At 33.8% G+C, this 19,941-nt stretch overlaps 1 protein-coding gene and 1 long non-coding RNA gene across 2 annotated transcripts; one reads left to right on the forward strand and one right to left on the reverse strand.

Moving 5' to 3' along the window:
- Window positions 1-5,314: 5,314 nt before the first annotated feature.
- LOC128196031 (uncharacterized) lies at window positions 5,315-9,754 on the reverse strand. Its single transcript, XR_008248113.1, has 4 exons — window positions 8,702-9,754; window positions 8,111-8,241; window positions 5,613-5,706; window positions 5,315-5,534 (listed from the first exon to the last, which is right to left on the reverse strand). It is a non-coding gene; the product is annotated as an uncharacterized LOC128196031 (long non-coding RNA).
- Window positions 9,755-17,267: 7,513 nt separating this feature from the next.
- On the forward strand, window positions 17,268-19,941 carry LOC108324603 (caffeoylshikimate esterase). The gene is given in 9 exon segments (XM_017557544.1): window positions 17,268-17,294; window positions 17,383-17,473; window positions 17,567-17,599; window positions 18,925-19,071; window positions 19,159-19,219; window positions 19,221-19,251; window positions 19,337-19,477; window positions 19,583-19,681; window positions 19,768-19,941. Coding segments are annotated over 9 exon segments (804 nt in total).

Here is a 19,941-nt window from a genome sequence, read left to right on the forward strand (position 1 = left end):
CTATGCGGCCTAATGATTAAGTTAGAAGAACTTTGGTTCCTCCAACCAACCAACTAAAAAACGAAAATTACTAAGAAATAAAGGTTCTTGTTAGGAGATGGGATTGAGCACCAAAGACTCCCCCAAGACACCTAACAAGGCCATGAGTTACAAGAGAGAAAAAAAAGAAGAAAGATTACAAAGCCAAAAATTACAACCAAATCAAAGCTACCCCCCAAGGTGTTTCTCTCCTTTCTTTTCTTTCTTTCTTTCTTTTGGCTACCACTCTAGACTTCATGCTCCCTTTGAGTCTCCACCACCTAGAAGGCTACCTCTAAGATATTGGATCACCTCACAAAGAGAACCTACCACTAGTGCAAAAAGGACTTTAGACGTCTGTTATTTTGGGCTTTTAACGTCTGATCTCTGTCCGACGTCTATATGGGTGACGTTAATGAGACGTCGGACCCTTTAGGTCAAACGTCTCTATAGATGTCGGACCTATATAGGTCCGACATCTATATAGACGTCCGATCCATACAGGTTAGACGTCTCTGAGGTTGCTCCTAACTCATGGTGATTCGAGTTTACAACTTTATATTTTAGTTGAAGAGAATGTATTGTACATTTTTTTATTGGATGGTTTTAAAAACGTAGTGGAGGGAATTGGAGGAGTACAAAACGCAAGAAATCGCCGCCGTAGAACGCCGCCTAAAGACACGAGAATAACTGCACCAAAACCCAACGAAAACGCATTTTAATCGGTTCAATTGAAAGATAATGCATCAAAGAGTGATATAATTAGAGTAAAATTAATTTAAAACGGTGCAAAAGTGAGAAAACGAACCTGAAAAACGTAACCCATAAAGAGAAAACGCGACGAAGATGATGAAGAATGAGTGCGCGTAACGGCTGTCTCGCGTTCACGGTGTTTTAATGCCAAAATTTAGACGTCGGTTCCTCCAATTAACATACGTCTAAAGTGCTTCAGAAGTCGGAGTGGCGGGATCAGACGTCTAAACGGAGTCAAAAAGTGACTTTTTAAATTTTTGGATTTAGGGTTTAGACGCCGGTCCCCCCAATTAACAGACATCTAAAGTGCTTTAGAAGTTGGAGTGGCGGGATCAGACGTCTAAACGGAGTAAAAAAAGTGACTTTTTAAATTTTTGAATTTAGGGTTTAGACGTCGGTTAACTAAAAAACGAAAATTACTAAGAAATAAAGGTTCTTGTTAGGAGATGGGATTGAGCACCAAAGACTCCCCCAAGACACCTAACAAGGCCATGAGTTACAAGAGAGAAAAAAGAGAAGAAAGATTACAAAGCCAAAAATTACAACCAAATTAAAGCTACCTCCCAAGGTGTTTCTCTCCTTTCTTTTCTTTTTTTTTTTTTTTGGCTACCACTCTAGACTTCATGCTCCCTTTGGGTCTCCACCACCTAGAAGGCTACCTCTAAGATATTGGATCACCTCACAAAGATAACCTAACACCACACAAAGTAACCAAAGCCGAAATTGTGCAAGAAGAAACAAGGGATAAAAGCAATAAAAAGGTCTGAAAACAAGAAAGGCTTTGTTTGCAAAAGGAATTTAATTATGACAAAACTAAGAAATCCAAGAAGACAAGAAAGAAATTAAAGATTAAGAAACAAAGGTTAGCACTCAAAAGAAATCCTAATGAAAGGTGCTAGAATAGATTCACAAAACAAAAACTACTAGAAGAAAAGTGGGTGCTTCTTGTCTTTTGGCAACTTTGAGCAAATGAGGGCACTAAGGCCACTCTTTTAACATCATAGCCAAGACTTTTAGCCACTGCAAAGTGAAGATAAAAACCCAAAACAGTGACCAAAACACGTTCCAAAACAGATTGCACAAAAACAGTGGTAGTGGTCTAAGCACACAATATTTTTCAGCACTTTTCTAGGCTCTCTTTAGTACTCTTTTGAGGCCTTTTGCTTAAAAGCATTTAGCACTTCTTTTTCCACTCTTTTAAGGTGAAAAATAAGACCACCACACACTTGGAACAGAGGTGATTTATGGTTTTTAAAAGCCACAAAGACAAGAAACACAAAATAGAAGAGAATCCTACTGGAATAAAAAAATGGAGTTGAAAACTAGAAACATCAATAGAGAATTTATTTTTTAAGAGCTTGTCAATGTTCTAATGGTAATTATGAACCCAAAACATCAAAGATAAGACCCTCAAATGGTTGTATATGGTGTAGTTTTGCAAACTAAGTTATATATTTGTTTTGATGATTTTTCAAAGTTACTATAGAAAATTGACAAGAAAAGAACTACACATGACTCTAGACAAACATGGATGGATTAAAAACTTAAAATGACTCAATCAATGAAATGCACCAAATATAAAATCAATAAAAGACCCAACAAAAGATTAAAAACACATAATGGAAACCTAATTGGAGAAAATGGAATGGCTCCAAAAGATAGTAGAAACTAGAACCATAAAACACAAAAAATGAACAAGTAAAAACTAACAAAAAAGACAAGAAAGGAAAGCATTAAACAACAAGGAAATAATAAAGGATAAGGACCAAGAAACCTAGCTCTTTGAAGAACCAAGGCTCTTGATACCAAATGATGGCAATGCTCTAGCTAGGATAATCGGTACCGTTATAGAGTCGCACAGTGAAATAAAATATAGATAGCGGAAAGCGTGTAACGATCACAACACAAGTTAAAATAGTTGGTTTCAAAAATTGATTTTCTTAGCGAAATTTTATCGAACAGTTGATGTGCTAAGAGTTTAGGGATCAAGAAAATCAACACAGAATTTTTATCCTAGTTCGAATCAAAAGATTCTACGTCCAGTCGTTAATAACTATAAATAGTGATTAACCTTTTTCACTAAAAATATAGTTGTACAGATTACAAGATAATGAAATGAGCAAAGAAAAGAAAACACCTTCCTTCGACAAACGAACCAGAAGAGTGCAGCAAGTAACTTCCTTCGACAAACAAACCGGAAGAGCTTCCTTCGACGCACGAACCGGAAGCAACAGCTCTGCCAACTTGAAGAGAACCGCTCCGACCTTTGACACACAAAGCACGAGCTTCTCCTATTCACAAGACCAGGCAAGAGCACTCTATCACTTTGAGAACTTCCTCAGACAAACTGTATTCTCAAAATGGCATAGATCCTTTTCACTCATAGAGAGCTTCCCTTAGGCACAAAGCACTAATACTCTCAATTGAATTTTTTTTTCTAAGAGTTGTGAAGACCTCTATCTATAAGCCTAGTTTCGTGTAGGGACAAAAACTAAAAAGACATCTCCCAACTGCCACTTTTATCATAAGTGATAATCGATTATTTGTGTCCGTAATGGGGTTTTCAAAATGTGATAATCGATTATCCTGAGCAATAATCGATTATTCCAGAGACTTGGACAATATTAAATGAAACAGTGATAATCGATTATTCTTCTTAATAATCGATTATTTGCGCAATGACTCACTAAATGCGAAAAATTCTAACTATTTTTACATCATTACAATTTATCCTATACATTTGTTTATACAAAATGCGTTTAACAAAGATGCATTTAGAGTCTTCAATTCTTCAGCTTTTATCATCATCAAAACTTCACAGTAGCTTCAAGATAGCAATGCTCCTTATTGGTAACAGGAATGGCTCCAAAAGATAGTAGAAACTAGAACCATAAAACACAAAAAATTAACAAGTAAAAACTAACAAAAAAGACAAGAAAGGAAAGCATTAAACAACAAGGAAATAACAAAGGATAAGGACCAAGAAACTTAGCTCTTTGAAGAACCAAGGCTCTTGATACCAAATGATGTCAATGCTCTAGCTAGAACAAGCCAAATCTAGAAGCAACCAAGTCATGTACTCAAGATGCTCATGGTTTTGATGATAGTTTGCGGAATGGTGGTGGATGAAGATAAAAGGCTCACGGTTTTGGTGTGTTGAATGGTGAAGGATGAAGTGTTTAGGTTTCTCTAAGAGAGGTTGGGCCAACTCTTGGAGGAAGGTGGCTAAAAGAGGCCACTTGGGTTACTCTAGCCTAGGGTGACCGTAGAAGAGGTTGTGTGCAAAAAATGACAGCATAACTTTACTATATTTCCCAAGGTGATTACATGATGGAGAACACCTCTATTTATAGGCTAAGGTGTCTCAAAATAGGCTGAAACTTTAACCTAAAAGATCCACCTTGGTTGTCTTGGAGAGCAAGGAGAAATCCTCTTCAATAGGAGGGAGACAAGTGGCAAAAATCCTCTCAAATGAGAGAGTGACATGTGGCCACTACCTATGGAAAAACTCTCCATTCCTAGAGTGACACATGGCCACTAACTAGGAAGAAAAACTCTCCAATGGGAAGCTTCCACATGTCTAAAACGAAATTCTTCTCCCTTGTTCTCCAAGCTTAGCCAAAATGTTGACCCCTTGGTCAACACACCTATTTTGGAGGTCCAATCATAGTCAACTTTGGACCTTGACCCTTTGTTGACTTGTTTGGTCAAAATCCTATTCTACTTGGCCCAAAATACAAGATCCAATTGAAATGCTACACTACTAGGCCCATAATACCAAGCCCAAATAAAATCTAGACTACTTGGCTCATAATACAAACCCCAAATAAAATCTAAACTACATGGCCCAAAATACAAGGCCCAAAATTATTCTTACTCTACTAAATCTTCATGATGACTTAAGATGGCCCAAGAGAAAAAGTCTAGGCCCATCTTCGATAGATGCCTCCAACACTTCATTAATGTTCTAAGTTATGGCAAGGGGTATACCATCTAGGGTGAATTGGTTTCTTATCACAAATAATACCTTTAATAATTTTCTCGCATAAATTTAATTCCTTAATACCAAATTAAACAAATAAACACTACTACAAAAAACTGCATAGATAGCGCTTTTTTATAGCATAGATAGCGCTTTTTAAGCGCTATCTATGCGAGCGCTATCTATTGGTGTCCGACAATAGATAGCGCTTATTTAAAAAAGCGCTATCTATTGGTATCAGACAATAAATAGCGCTTTTTTAAATAAACACTATCTATTGTCTGATACCAATAGATAGCGCTTTTGTAAATAAGCGCTATCTATTGGTCTAAATTTTATAAAAAAAAATAATTTTTAATAAAATATTTTAAAAAATATGAAATTATCTTTTAAAAGAAAATATAAAATATTTGTTTTATTATATACAAACCTGTGTTATTTATTAGTTCTATTATTCAAAAAAAAAATATATAAAGTATTAAAACAAATGTGATGAAAACAAAGGTCTCAAAAAGAGTATGTAATACTTCAATATATAAATAAAAACTATTGATATAATAATATTTCAAAATATAATCTTTGAGTGTCAACTAAGTGTCATGACATGACATTGCTTTATAAGACAATATATACAACCATAACATATATATCCTTGTACCTATAAACATTTACATCACCATAACAACCTATAAGCATGTACTGATTACATGTAAACATCAACCTTCCCTAACTTCAATAATTTGTTGTCACGATATGGTTGATATATGCAATTATGAAAATACTGCAACAAAAAAGATAATATAAAATTAGTCAATTAAATTTTTACTACAAATTAATTATGATAATAAAGATAACTTACATCAGTTGGAATTATTCCTCCTTCACAGTATGTAATAATTTCTTTTATACATCAACACACATAATATCCACAATCATTATCATTGATTTTGATCCTGACAAAAAATGTAACAATGAGTAAAGGCATCCCATCAGAAAGCATAACATTACAAAAGCTGTCAACAAAGAACAAAAGTAGAACCTTTGAAAAATATAAGCATCAAATTCAAGACCGTGACATTCAATTGCTAAATTAAATGTATAAGTATTTGGACTCAATACACCAAATCAGTTTAACCGACACATGAAAATCCAAATAGCTCTATTCCAGTATACAACAGCGTTTAATATAAAGTTAAGCACATTACCCATGGTAATGGATATATGTATGTATCAACAACCAATACTCAAAAAGCCTTAAACCACTTAAATACAATCAATGGTTTTTTTAACATATTAGAAATGAATGCACAACAACTATATGAACAACTGGAATACTTGAACATAACATATAAAGTATGCCAAAATCTTTAAAATTAACTAAACAACAGCACCCCACATCCATCCATCAAGCATTTAACATCATAACACATTCAATTTTTTTTTAAATTAAAGATCATACCCGCATGTGAATTTTCAGTCCAACTCCATTAACTAATAACTGTAACAATTATACATATATCCTTGCAAATACAACGTTTTTAATTGAGAAACAAACCAGGGGACAAGACACAAAACTTGCATATCTAGAATGTAAGAATGTTTTTGACCTTCCACATATTAGAAAGCTAGCACTTAAAAATGTTTTTCACTCGAGGATAACTATACAAGTAAGCACAATTAACATTGATATTTATAAATAATTGAATTTATCATATAATTTCCAATTTGTATAGTTATTCAATAAATTTAATTAATGTATTTAACCCCATCAAAACAAATAATTTTATACTGTTCTTTTATTAGTATAACAGTAGTAATTATTCAGTATGTTACAAATATAAAAATGTTAAAGGACAATAAACTTTTGCCAGTAATAATAAGAATAAAAGGTTTAAATATAACGAAAATAAAATTTCTGTAATTTAAAATTAGTAATGATTGTCTACTAAATGAAGATATTTAATTGATTGAAATGGTGCTAGAACTAGGACAAAGTTATTACCGTAACTAGACTAAGACCAAGCCTTGGTCAGAATAAAGTCTTGTAATGAATAAACAAAGAGAAGATGATTGTAAACAAAGAGAAGAGGATTGTCCCACTTCTGCCACAATTCGAATTTTTGTTTTAAGGAAAAGAAAAAGCGAAAAGTTAAAGTGGAACAATGATGCACCTCGAAGCTAGTTGTATGATTTGGTATAAAGATTCAAGGGAAAAACATAAAGGATCTGCAGTACTAAGAAGCATGGCCTATATGCACGGTCATAGTAAAGATGCAGAGATATTGTGACCAATTTTGTACTAAAATATTGTATTCCCCATGCACCGAGAGATACAGTCTGAACTTTTTAAAATAATGCACCTAATTCATTAACCCATTACTTAACTTATGAAATCTAAATCAGTTAACACATATCAAAACACATTGAGGTTATGGTTATTAAACAGATTGAAGATAAGATGATTACTGTTATTCTTAGATTTAATAAATTAAGACAACCTAATCTAGTTCAATTAAGCATGTATCGGATAATAAGATTATTCATTTTAAATCAACATACTATGAATCAGACTTGTAACCACTTTCCGCCAACCTATTACTAGTTTTCAACCATACTTTAGTCCAAACAGATAACTCCTCCGAAGGAAAACATAAAGGCATCATATGCTGGCTGCACTTAAACAACCAAAGATATAGTCATGTGAAACATCTAGGAAATAAGAAAAAAAAGACTCAAACCCATTAATAAGCATTGCACTTAAATTCTAGTAAATTCTAAGACGTCTAAACTTCCAACAAGATCACAGAACCACTTCCCCCACTCTCTCTCTCTCTTTCACTTGATAGATTCAACGTCACTATACCCTTTTCCCAAATCAGTTTATGAACAGGCCAAACAGAGCATATAATGAAAATTTCTAGAACCCAAACACAAACTACTTACCATTTCATCAACACCAAACTTGATGGAATTTAACATAAATTACACAATTCATCAAGTGCGACTCAAACCACTCACATTTACACTACATTTCAATAAAACATACAATCACCCAATGTGTAATGACATTCTAGTTTTCAATCAACATTTCAACCCACCGTAAACACAAGGCACTCAAATAAAATCTTTATCAAATAAAACAAATAGATCAACCAAAACCCCACTACACCACACACGCATCTAACTAGATACATTTCTTCTAATAATAAAATCATTTATTCAATGCAATGTTTAAAGAAGTTTCCTTCTTGCAACATGCCCTTAAAAAGACAATTAGAGAAAAACCCTATAATCAACTACAATATACTATAGGAACAACTTCATTTCGGTCACAAAAAAAAGGAAAATAAAACATACCGAAGCAAAGGTTGGGCTATCAGTAGCAACACATCTTGTGCAATCACAGGGTACCCAGAACAGGTCACTTCCGGTATCAAGCGCCACCATGAACTTCACTCCCGATGTCCTATTTCAACTGTCGTATGAATCTCCAGAAGAAAAAGAAAAGGTTAAAGAAAACATGAAACCAATCTCCAAGAAAAAACATTACTGACAAATTCGTAACATCACCGAAATCATTAACAAAGAATGGTCAAACTCAAACATTATTCACATCTAAATAGTAATTTCTTCTTTCTAAACATGGCCAATCTCATTCAAAATTCAAACCTCAAGTCATTGTCACTTCATTAAACTGATAACTAAATTATTATAAAGAAATTATTAATCAATTTAAATTAAAAGAAGAATCTAATTTTCAACTCTTCATACACTAATTTTCACATTATCAACAATTAAAAACGGTTTCAACATAATTATTAACAAAATTTAATCTTCCTATCATTTTATGGTTAGAAAAGAGTAGGAAGAGATTATATTTAAATTAAAATCTTGAAAAATAAAACTTTAAATAATGACAATAGAAGAATCAAAGAGAAGAAAAGGTACAATCCGAGGGAGCTGATGCGAAAGGTGGAGTTGCCATCGGAGAAAGCGAGACTGGCGTCGATTTGAGAGAGTTTGCGGCCACGGAGGAAGCGATCGTGGTCGGCCAACTCAGTGTAGTACTCGACGGTGCCCTTATCGGGAGGAGGGGGATTCTGGTAGCGGCGTGGGACCACTTTTTGACGGGTTCGGAGTGGCGGTGGTGTATGGTGAACGTGTAAACGTGGTCGTGGCACTAGCAAAACTCCTAGAGGGAGATAAAGGTGACAACAACGACGAAAACGAAAACAAGCATTTTCTTCGTTTGGCACCTTTACGCTAACCCTCTCCCGATAAATCCCGCATTGCTTGGTGGAGCCTAGGGTTTGGCATGGTGGAACAAGAGAAGATCTTGGCGTGACGTGACTGACATCTTGGATCGAAACAGTGTCGTTTATGGTCACTGTGATGATGTCTGTATATGGAGTGAGCGAGTGCTTTATAATATGAAAATGCCAAAGCCATGTGAGTGGGTCTCACCATCGCGCTTTCATTTTTTCACGCTTTCCAGCTCTCCAATGCGTGCAAGTCGGCGACTTTCTGAGCGGCCTCAGCTTGTCGTTTCTCAGAGCGAGGGCGAGCGGCAACGGTGATAGCAGAGTCAACCTCTCTCTCCAATGTCTCAACTCGTTGCTGGAGCAGTTTGATGGAGCGGGCTTGGTCAGCGGTAAGGAAGGCTTTGGAGAACGTCTCTTCGTCGATGAAGATGGCTTTGGTGAGAAGAAGCTTCTGGAGAGATTCGAGATTGCGATGCAGGGAAGAAAAATTAGAATTGTGAAGAGGGAAAATGTGGTTGTAGAGGGAACGCGAAAATGTAATTTAGGAGATATTGTGATAGGTTTTTTAAAATTTGGGGGCAAATACGAACTGAAATTTGGGGGCAAATACGAAGTCAAATTTGGGGGAATGGGTTTGATGAATCTAAAAGAAGCGAAACTGAATTTAGAAAACGAGGGAAAATTTTGGCTGAGGGTAGAAAGAAGCTCCCAAAGAGAAATGTAAAAGAGCAACGCTATCTATTGTTTTGAAATAAACTGCGTTTTTTAAAACAAACGCTATCTTTTAGCTTATTTTAAATTATGAATAAAAAAAATAATATTAATTATTTATAGATAGTGCTTTTTTTTTAAAGCGCTATGTATAGTCATAAGTTTAGATAGCGTTTTTTTAAATAAGCGCTATCTATTGTTTCGTGCATTAATAGATAGCGCTTATTTAAAAAAGCGCTATCTATCATCAATTTTGTAGTAGTGAAAAGAGTAAGGAAGAGAGAAAATTGCACAGGTGATTTTTATACTATATCGGATCACACAGATCTTACGTCCAGTTGTTAATCTTAATCGAGAATTAACATTTCACTATTACAAACCAACAAAGTTTTACAATTATAAAGAAAATGAACAAGTTGAAGGTTAGAAAACCTTTCTTGTTACCATAAGAGATGAAACTCACTTCCCCTGAAACGCATAAGGGATGAACACCTCCTCCAAATGCTTCATGAAGGATCACCACCTCCCTTGAATCTTCACAAAGGTTGATAGGCTTTAACTCAACAACAACAATAACACTCAATCACTATCCTAGTGAAAGTTCTCGCTCTATGCCAACACCAAGTTCTCAAAGTCACACCACAAGAGTTACACAAACCCTAGAACACTTATCAAAACACAAACCAGATAAGAATTTCGAAATCAACGTATTTTGTATTTTAGAATGAAAGTCTCAATCTAATTTATAGAGATCTCACTCAAGGATACCTCCAAAAATCCGTTGTCAGCTATTTAGCGTGTAATAATCGATTATCTACATATGATAATTGATTATGCATTAATGCATGCACAATGGTATAAAACTTGCTTAAAAATCTCATAATTACTCGTGATAATTGATTATGGCAAGTCATAATCGATTACTAATAATCGATTATCATTAATTGGTAATCGATTATCTTGAGTATAAAATGAGGTTTTTTTATTCAAAACGCATTTTAAATCAAACTAAGGTAAACAATACATAGAATCAAAGATAAACCATATTCTATACATAAATCTACTAAATTACAAAAGCTTTAACATAAAAACAAGTCTTCATGAAGATCTTCTACAATAAGAGTACTTGTGACTTGACAATAATCAGTACCCTTGCTTCTAAACTCATATTTTGAAGATCGAACTTTTTCCTCAATCTCTTTCTATCTTTGCCAATACCTTACCCCTTTACCAACACAATTTTCTTTGCAATCCTTTGAGGTCGATGAATATCCATCATAGGGCTGTGAGATTAGGCACCATGTTCACCGTGCCTTTCTTCTTTGCCTCATCGACCAACTACTTCCTAGGACTACAAAATAAGTCCTTTTATGTTCCCATTTTAGATGCATGTTGTGTTGTATAACCAGCAAGCAACAAAAAATCTTATGATTAGCTTAAAAGTGTCCAAGTTACAAGAAAATTCTACATTTACCATACATATCTATAATCGGTTGAGTTGATAAGTAGACTCTAACAATGTTTTTCGCAAGAAGTTTGTGATGAAGCTGCTATGAGATTCTTGTTGGGTACAAACAATGTCCCACATCAGATAAAATAAGAAATGGACATGAGTTTATATACACATAAGATACCTCCATTGGTAAGAGGCCTTTTGGAGTGGTACCAAAAACAAATCCGTGAGGGCTTGGCCCAAAGCAGACAATATCTTACTAGTGTGGAGATCTATGTGTATATGTGTGTGTCGAACCTCCCTACAAATGGTATCAGAACCCATGGTTTAGGTCTGGTGACCGGGCTTAGACGAGTACGTCCCTCCATGATCAGGTGAAGCCTTGACAAGTGGCCAGTGGTAGATAGCCTGGAAGTGAATCATGAGAGGTGGAGAGGGCAAGGAGATGCTTAGTGTTTGACCATGGATTGTGAAAGAGAAGTGATGACCATGGTGTACTCGAGGATAAGAAAAGACTTCCGTTGTAAGGGAAGTGGAGGTGGAGAACCATAGTCCTTTGTTTGAGGGGAGGATGTTGGGTACAAACAAAGTCTCACATCAGATAAAATAAGAGATGGACATGGGATTATATACACATAAGATACCTCCATTAGTAAAAGGCCATTTGGAGGGGTACCAAAAGCAAATTCGTGAGGGCTTGGCCCAAAGCGGACAATATCTTACAAGTGTGGAGATCTATGTGTATGTGTGTGTGTTGAACCTCCCTACAATTCTAACTATCCTTTTATCTTGATCGAACAAGATATCCTTCAGTCACTCCTTATACCTAAAAGAGTTATCGGTCCAATAGAAGGGAAACTTTGACCTGTTATCTTCATTGTAGAAATGAAATCGGCTAATGAGTTCACTTTAACCCTAAACAACCCATTGTTAAATTATTAAATGATTGAGAATAGGCACCACCCAAGCAGTACTTAGCCTGTTTACAAAGACAACCATCCTTTGGTTGAGTGAGGTAAAAATAAAGAAAACACTCAGGAGATGGTGTCAGATAAAGGGCATGACATATTAACCAAAGTGCTTGAAGACAACCCCAATTATTTGGATGAAGTTGTGTCGATCCAACATTCAAGAAACATATAACACCCATGGTGAACACGTCAAAGGGTGATCAGATGTATAACTGAACAATGAAAGGCATATACACATAGAAAAAAAATTTCCTTACACCCCTCTCAATCATGACAAACATTATCTATGGCGCATACTCTCTTAAATGAAATAATGTTCTCTACCTCGGCACTCTCAAACATATATATGTCATTCAACCAAGAATTTAGCAACTTTGAACACTTGAACTTGGAAAAATATTTATTGCCTAAAGGATCTACCCACTCATAACCCCCCCCCCCCCCTTCAATGGTAAGGTTTTCTTTGCAACCTCTTTAGGAGGATCCTCTTGATTATCTCTAATCACCTCCATGATTACCCTTTTGGTCCTCAATGTAGAGGGCAACAACAAAAAAAGTAGTACAAACCCAACAATAAAACAAAAACACTTGGGGGAATGTGGTTAATATATATGAGAGTGAAAATGAATAAACAAATAATAACAAAGGGTGCAGAGATAAAAGTGGGGCTATAGGGGATACGTTGAGCCCAAACCAACTTCTTTAGAAACAAAAATCTCCAAGTTTCCTAATTCTCTCACGTGTGCATCACAATTGTTGTTTTAGGACCAGTGTCGTCGTCACTCCCATAGTCATTCAAAGATGTCATCAACGACGGTGGTCACCACCAGGGACGTCATTATGGAGCACTAGTGTCACGAACCACATATCCTCTCCTTTCTTCCTTTCTTCAACCGTGAAATTGGTTTCGAAAAAGAAACCACCACACCTAGCCATCACCATATTCAATCTTCATTACTACAATCAACATGTCGCCTTGAATGGCCATCGCCGAAGTCACGTCGCCTCTTCTTTGTTGGTAATGACCCCAATTACAATCAGAAGAAGCATCATTAGTGCGACAATACTTTTTCCCTTCATCCTTTCTCTTTCAAAACTCAGATTAGGAACCACCCTACCCTTACAAAAAACACACTTTCAACATAGAGGTTATTGTCGTCTTTCCTTCCCGTCAGACTGTCACTACTACATTGCATTGTTCTAGACTTACATTGGGAGTTTTTTCTTTGTGGATGAAATTCACAATGGATAATTAGTACCCGCAGATAGCGGGTATTTTAATATTCATTTATAAACGGGTCGGGAGCAGGTATTATACTATATGTACGTGTGGGTATCTCCTACCTGCAAAAAATAAAAATAAAAATTTAATTTATATTTTATTAAGTTAAAATTAAAATTAAAATTAATTTATATTTTATCAAATTAAATTAAATTAAAATTAAATTTTATTTAATTTAATTTAATTTATATTATATTTAATATATTTTTTGTAATTTTATTTTAAAAATTTATAAAATATATTTTTTTAGATATTCCCGGGTATTTGCGAATATTTGCAAGTTTTAAAATACCTGCAAATAGTTGTAGACAGGTATCCAAACGAGTAGTGGGTGAATTTGTTTTTGCGGGTCTGGTAGTGGGTAGATACTATCTATGCCCGACCTAAGTTGTTGCCATCCTTATTCATGTTATAGCAAAGGTGGAAAAAGTATAATTTAGACAAGTGATTGGAAGAAATAAAAAAAATGTTACTCGAGAAAATGAGTGAAGAAAAAATAATATAAAAAGTGGATAGAGAAATGTAATTTAGAAAAAGTGATTGGAAAAAAGAAAAAAGTTAGTGAAAAAATATATATAAAATGTGGGTAGAGAAATTAGATGAATAAGTATGTTATGTGGAGGGTGAATGAAATGTGATGTAGAAGGTAATACGTGAGAAGAAAAAAAATAGGATAGTTAGAAAGTAAAAATGTGTTGAATTAATTGGCTCTTTGGAAAGAGAGGTAGAATTGAAAAACCGAAAGATAATATTTTTAAATAGTTAAATTATAATGAAAATAGTAAAATAAATAATATATTTTTATTAATTTTTTATTTTTAATTGATTTGTTTCCTTTTTTTCTTTTGTTTTTTTATTATTTATTACTTTCATTGTTCAACTTTTTTTTTAAATTAATTTCTAATTTATGTATTTTTTTTAAAGTTTAATATGACATTTTTATTTACATATAATTTTTAACTTTTTTAAAAATAAAATTATTTCACCGAAATTGAGTATTGATACAATGTCTTCTAAGAAAATAAAAAGAATAAAAGTAAAGATGATAACACTAAATTAATCATATATCTCTTATAAACGAGAACACTCATTGTCCATAAACATTTTTTTAAACATTTTTTTTCTCATCTTTTAATGTAAACTTCTCCATTTGGTTCTCCCCAATTAAGATTCTCATATATACAAAAAAAAGAACTTCAAAACCTTATACAAAGCAATTTCCCTTAAAAAGGATTTATTTTCTAATTAGAAGTTAGCTCAAGAAATCTAATGATGTTTTTAATTACTAGGATATTGCACAAAGGGAGCTCTCCAATAAAACTAGTTTTTTTTTCTTAATTGACAAATTAAGGTCTTTATCTATTCTACGTTATAAATCCTTTAAATAGTTTTTTTTTTCATTACTTTTCTCATTTAACTAATTCCTTTTGGTACAGTTAGTGAATACAAATTGTGTTATTATAACTCTTATGAGTGAATAGAAATGCTGATAAAAGAAACTCTTTATATAAATCCTTTTTAACTTTTGAATTTATATTTGGATCCCTATTTATCAAATTGATAAAGTTGTCAATTTGGCTAAATATATAGGATTTGATTTTAATCCTCGGAGTCCAAAGAATCTACAAGACTAAAATAGCCAACATAAAAAATGTTTACAAGGTCGAAATAGCACCAAAAGTCTCGTAAGTAAGGGATAACCATCATGCTGGTCTATGTGAATCGGTCTTAAGTTAATATAGATAAGGTTGGATAGGAACTAAGTCAAGTAGGTTGTTAAAGTTGGGTTCAAGTCAAGTTGCATCTAAGGTTAAGTTAAGGTTGATAAAATTCAAGCCAAATAAGTTGGGCCACAAAATTGAGTCAAGTTGGTCAGACCAAAGAATGGAATTGAGCTAATTAGACCAAAGGTCAAGCCAAGCTTGTCTGTGCTAATACCTAAACCGATTTGGCAAGAAGGTCAAGTCGAGTTGTCATGGGATAATAGGTCAGACCAAGCAAGCTTAGATTGAATGTTGAACCTAGTTGGCTTGAGCTGAAGGTCAAATCGAGCCAATTTCAGCCAAAGAATTAAGTTGAGTCGGTTGAGGCCAAGCAATCCATATCAGAGTTCGTGCTAAGCTAAGTCAACCATGGCTAGAGGTCAACTCAAGTCGGTCTTGATCAAAGGTTGACTCGAGTAGGTTTGGGCCGATGGTCAATTCAAATTGACTTATGCCGAAGAGTAAAGTCTAGTCATCCCAGACCAAAGGACTGATCCTTCAATCTAATATGACTCGGTTTAACCCCTATGTTAAATGTCTTATATGTAGAAGTTAATTAAAGTATTGTACTAGAGTTAAATCTACTTTAACTATGATTTTATTTTAAGAGAACGCTTTGGGAGTCAAAGTTTTTCGAGACCTCTCGTGAACCAATAAAATAGAAGATAATTTAGGAGTGACTTGAACCTTATCAATGAATCATGAATCAAATTAACAATCTAAAACTTAAACTTAACATGGAATATGATTTTGGTTAAATTTGGTTTTCATTCCTAAACTATTGATGAAAATTGTATTCACCGTTACTTCAAAGTATGTACCGATTTCGTTCCTATATTTTATAAAAGAATGTAAAATGTTGTTGAAAACGAACCACAACTAATGGTGTTAGAGACTCTCTCTGTTTCCTACGACTCTTTTTCTCCTCAGTGCAACTCTATCTCTATCCTCATTACAATTTGGAATTCTCAGGTCCTTTGTTCAAGGGTGAGGGTGGAGGTGGCGAAGGTCTAAGTGCAGGTCGTGCACGACAATGTAGAGGGTCTGTCCCTTAATTAATCATTGTCGTTACCCGTTCTTTGCAACTCCAAAACCCCATTTTTATTGTTCCCTCACAGTGTCACTCTTAACCTTCTTCCAGAGGCCTGCAAAATAATAATTCAATGCTCCCACTGTGATCTTTTTTAATTTTCCTTATCAGATTTTCCTAAAACCCATTTTTGAAAGTCGGTTTTGGTATGGGTGAAAAATGAGTTTCTGGAATAAAGCGTGAAGAAGAAACGGAAGATGGGGAGGAGGGATTCACAACGAGGGAAGCAAAAGGTGAAGTTATTAAGGTCGGATTCCATGGCCTTTGCAGTAGCGAGGAGAGACAATAAGGAGAGAGAATTGCAAGAAGAAGAAGGAAACTCTAACATCGTTTGCTGAATGAAATTGATATGTATTTTGAAGCGGGAACAAAATACAATTTTCATCAATAGATTAAGGACATTTAGCTACTAAAATTTCAAGCATGATAACAAATTATCATAAAACCCGGTACATGAACAATAGAAACTCCCATCCAATCCTCACCAGTGTTCCCATTCCCTTACTCTGTCTTCATTTTTAGCTTTCCTCCTGCTTTTTTTTAACGGATTATAAAGGGATAATAATAGATTTATTAACGATATTGACGTAACACTTTCTACAAATACAAAATGAATTCATTATCCAGCTAATTGAATTTTATATTTTTCAACATCCTCAAACTCAAAATAGATAACGCAACCATGGAAAATCTTATGCAAGAAAAGACATCACCGGTCGTGTGTTTTTGTTATTGGGACAAGACTAAGTCTAATCCTTCTGATCTATCTCCAACAACCTTAAGCTCTTATCACATAATAACCATGACGGTTGGCCATGCTTCTGGAAACACTTCATTTTCATGTTTTCAATACAAGACTTTCATGACCACCCCCACTCATCATACTTGAGGGACAACATTTAAACAAGTATAAATATTGTAAAGGTTGTGATTTTATAAATAATTTCTATAGCACCCACTACATTATCATCACCCTTCTTCCATGGATACGAAGTTCAAATATTTTGAAGTTCTGAACCTGTCTCTTTCAATCTCAGTTCTTTTTCTTTCATGAATGTCATTGTTTTTATTAATTGTTAGAATTGTACATGTTATAGGTATACACCAAAAACGCAAGGGGATTGCAACTCTTCAGCTGTAGATGGGTGCCTTTTCCTTCACCCAAGGCACTTGTTTTCCTTTGTCACGGTGCAATTTCTCATATAACCCTGTTTTTAACCTTGTCATTTTATGATGGGGTCATTGTTTAACTTTGTGTTTTTATAATTTTATGTGTCGCAGGCTATGCCGTGGAGTGTAGCAGATTCATGAGAGGTAAACGTCTTCCTCTCATGATTTGCTATTTCCCATTTGATTATATATTGCATCATTCTAAATAACTTCCCTGTTCAGATGGTTCAAGAGAACTTTAAAAGATTAAACTAATTAATAACAATTATAAAATCTTGACTTTTTCTTGGTTAAACTATAAACAAATGAGAGCTTCACTCATCTATGTATTGAAAGGTGTTCGTTTCGTATAAGAAAGCAAAATGCAAACTGAATTTTCTATATTTTATTCTGAACTGCATTGAATGTAAAATACAACATATTGAAACAGATTTGTCACATTTTACTTCAATATGAAAAATAGTGTTTTATAAACTAAGATTTATCATATAATATACATGATAATGATTAGGATTTTGAATTTAAATCTTATAAAAAAAATATCATATAAAAAGTAAAAAATTTAGATTAAAAATAATATCGATGTCTAGCTTTAACTCGTTTTTTTTAATATTAATTTGGTCATCACACGTTACTTAGTTAATAAGTGATTTCCTTTTGAATCAAACGCTTTTACCAAAAGCTAGTACATAAATAAGAGGGTATTTCGTTAATTAACTTAATAAACTATTAGTTTATCCACGGATAGATATTATTACAAAAGAATGCCAATATTCTAGAATTTTTCTCACATAAAAATTTGAGTACATCGTCATGACTTTAGTTTTTATTACTACTAGATAACATATTTCAAAACGAAACATTTGAAATATAATTCTATAATAGATTGGTTGGTTTCGTTTTTGGCCATTGTATAAATTACTGCCTTTGGTATTTAAATTTTATTTATTTATAATCTCTCTACATGTCTATTATAGTCGTCATTGAGGAACTAAGAATTACTATTTTTTCAAATAAAGTAATTTAAAATAAGAAAAATATCATTTTTCCTAGATAAAATATCTAAACCTCGTGTACACTAGGATTGGGATAGGAGGGTATGGGATAAACTAATATATGACTAAGATTTTGGTAACAAGTCCATAATAAATAATGTATTTTTAAAAATATTTAACCTTAAGACATTGATATCTGAATTGTTTTTAATTTTATTAAAATATTTTTTATAACTGTAAAAAGATATTTTTTACCATTGAGATGTCGCAAAACAATGTTTGCCTTATTCTTACTTTTATATTTAAATAATTTTTTGTTGTTCATTTTTTAGGGTTTACTATTTCTAACATTTTATTTAATGTTCTTCATTAATATACATATTAATTTTAGTAGCTCTTACTAAATTATTACTATTGTCAAATTGTATATATAATAGATCCTTGTATGATTTATTGGTTGCTTCATTCATGCAGTGGTTGCTGAAACGTTAGCCAATGCTGGATATGCAGTGTTTGGACTTGACTACGAAGGACATGGACGTTCTGCTGGTGTTCGTTGTCTTATAACTAAGTTTGACAACATTGTTGATGATTGTGAAGACATTTTCAAGATAATTGGGTGTGAGCTTTCGCTCTCTTCTTTTATAACCAACAATTACAATATAAAACATTTCCAAATTTCTTATGTATGTTTGTTGGTTGTTTTAGAGCTCCAAGAATACAAAGGAAAACCTAGGTTCTTATATGGGGATTCAATGGGAGGCTCAGTGTGCTACTATTCTTGTTGCACCTATGTGCAAGGTATGAGCAAAAACTTATTTTTCTCTCAATTTTTTCACCACCAAAATGTGACAGAAGCTTACCACAAATTTTTCAAATGTATCAGATATCAGCCAAACTAGTGAAGCCATTTCCTATTGTTGTGAATGTATTGACGAAATTTGAAGATATCATACCAAAGTGGAAAATAGTTCCCACTAAGAATATCATTTCCACTGCCTTTAAGGATCGTGCCAAAAGAGAAGCGGTGAGGTTTTGTTTAGTGTTTGATGAAATACCTTAATGTCCTTTTTTCTATCAATGGAAGTTTTAAGTTAAAAGTGCAATAGTTAATTGTTGATAATGATTGCAGATAAGAAATAACAAGTTGATATATCAAGACAAGCCCAGACTGAAAACAGCAATGGAAATGATAAGAACTGGCATGAGTCTTGAAGATACTCTACATGAGGTGATAAGTAAAATTTGTACTTAGTGTTTTTCGCTAAAGAAGAAAATAATGTGTTTTTTCGGACTCATTGTTTAAGGTTTTAGCAGGTCACAATTCCACTTTTAGTGTTACAAGGAGGGAAAGATAAAGTTACAGACCCAGAAATAAGCAGGGCATTATGTGAGAAAGCTAGTAGCAAAGACAAGACCATTAAAATGTACATGGGAATGTGTCATGGCGTAGCAACCGAAGAGAGTGATGAAAACATTATGTGTGTTTAG

Source organism: Vigna angularis, chromosome 3 (genome assembly GCF_016808095.1).
Source record: "Vigna angularis cultivar LongXiaoDou No.4 chromosome 3, ASM1680809v1, whole genome shotgun sequence".
In the NCBI taxonomy this organism is placed as follows: domain Eukaryota; kingdom Viridiplantae; phylum Streptophyta; class Magnoliopsida; order Fabales; family Fabaceae; genus Vigna; species Vigna angularis.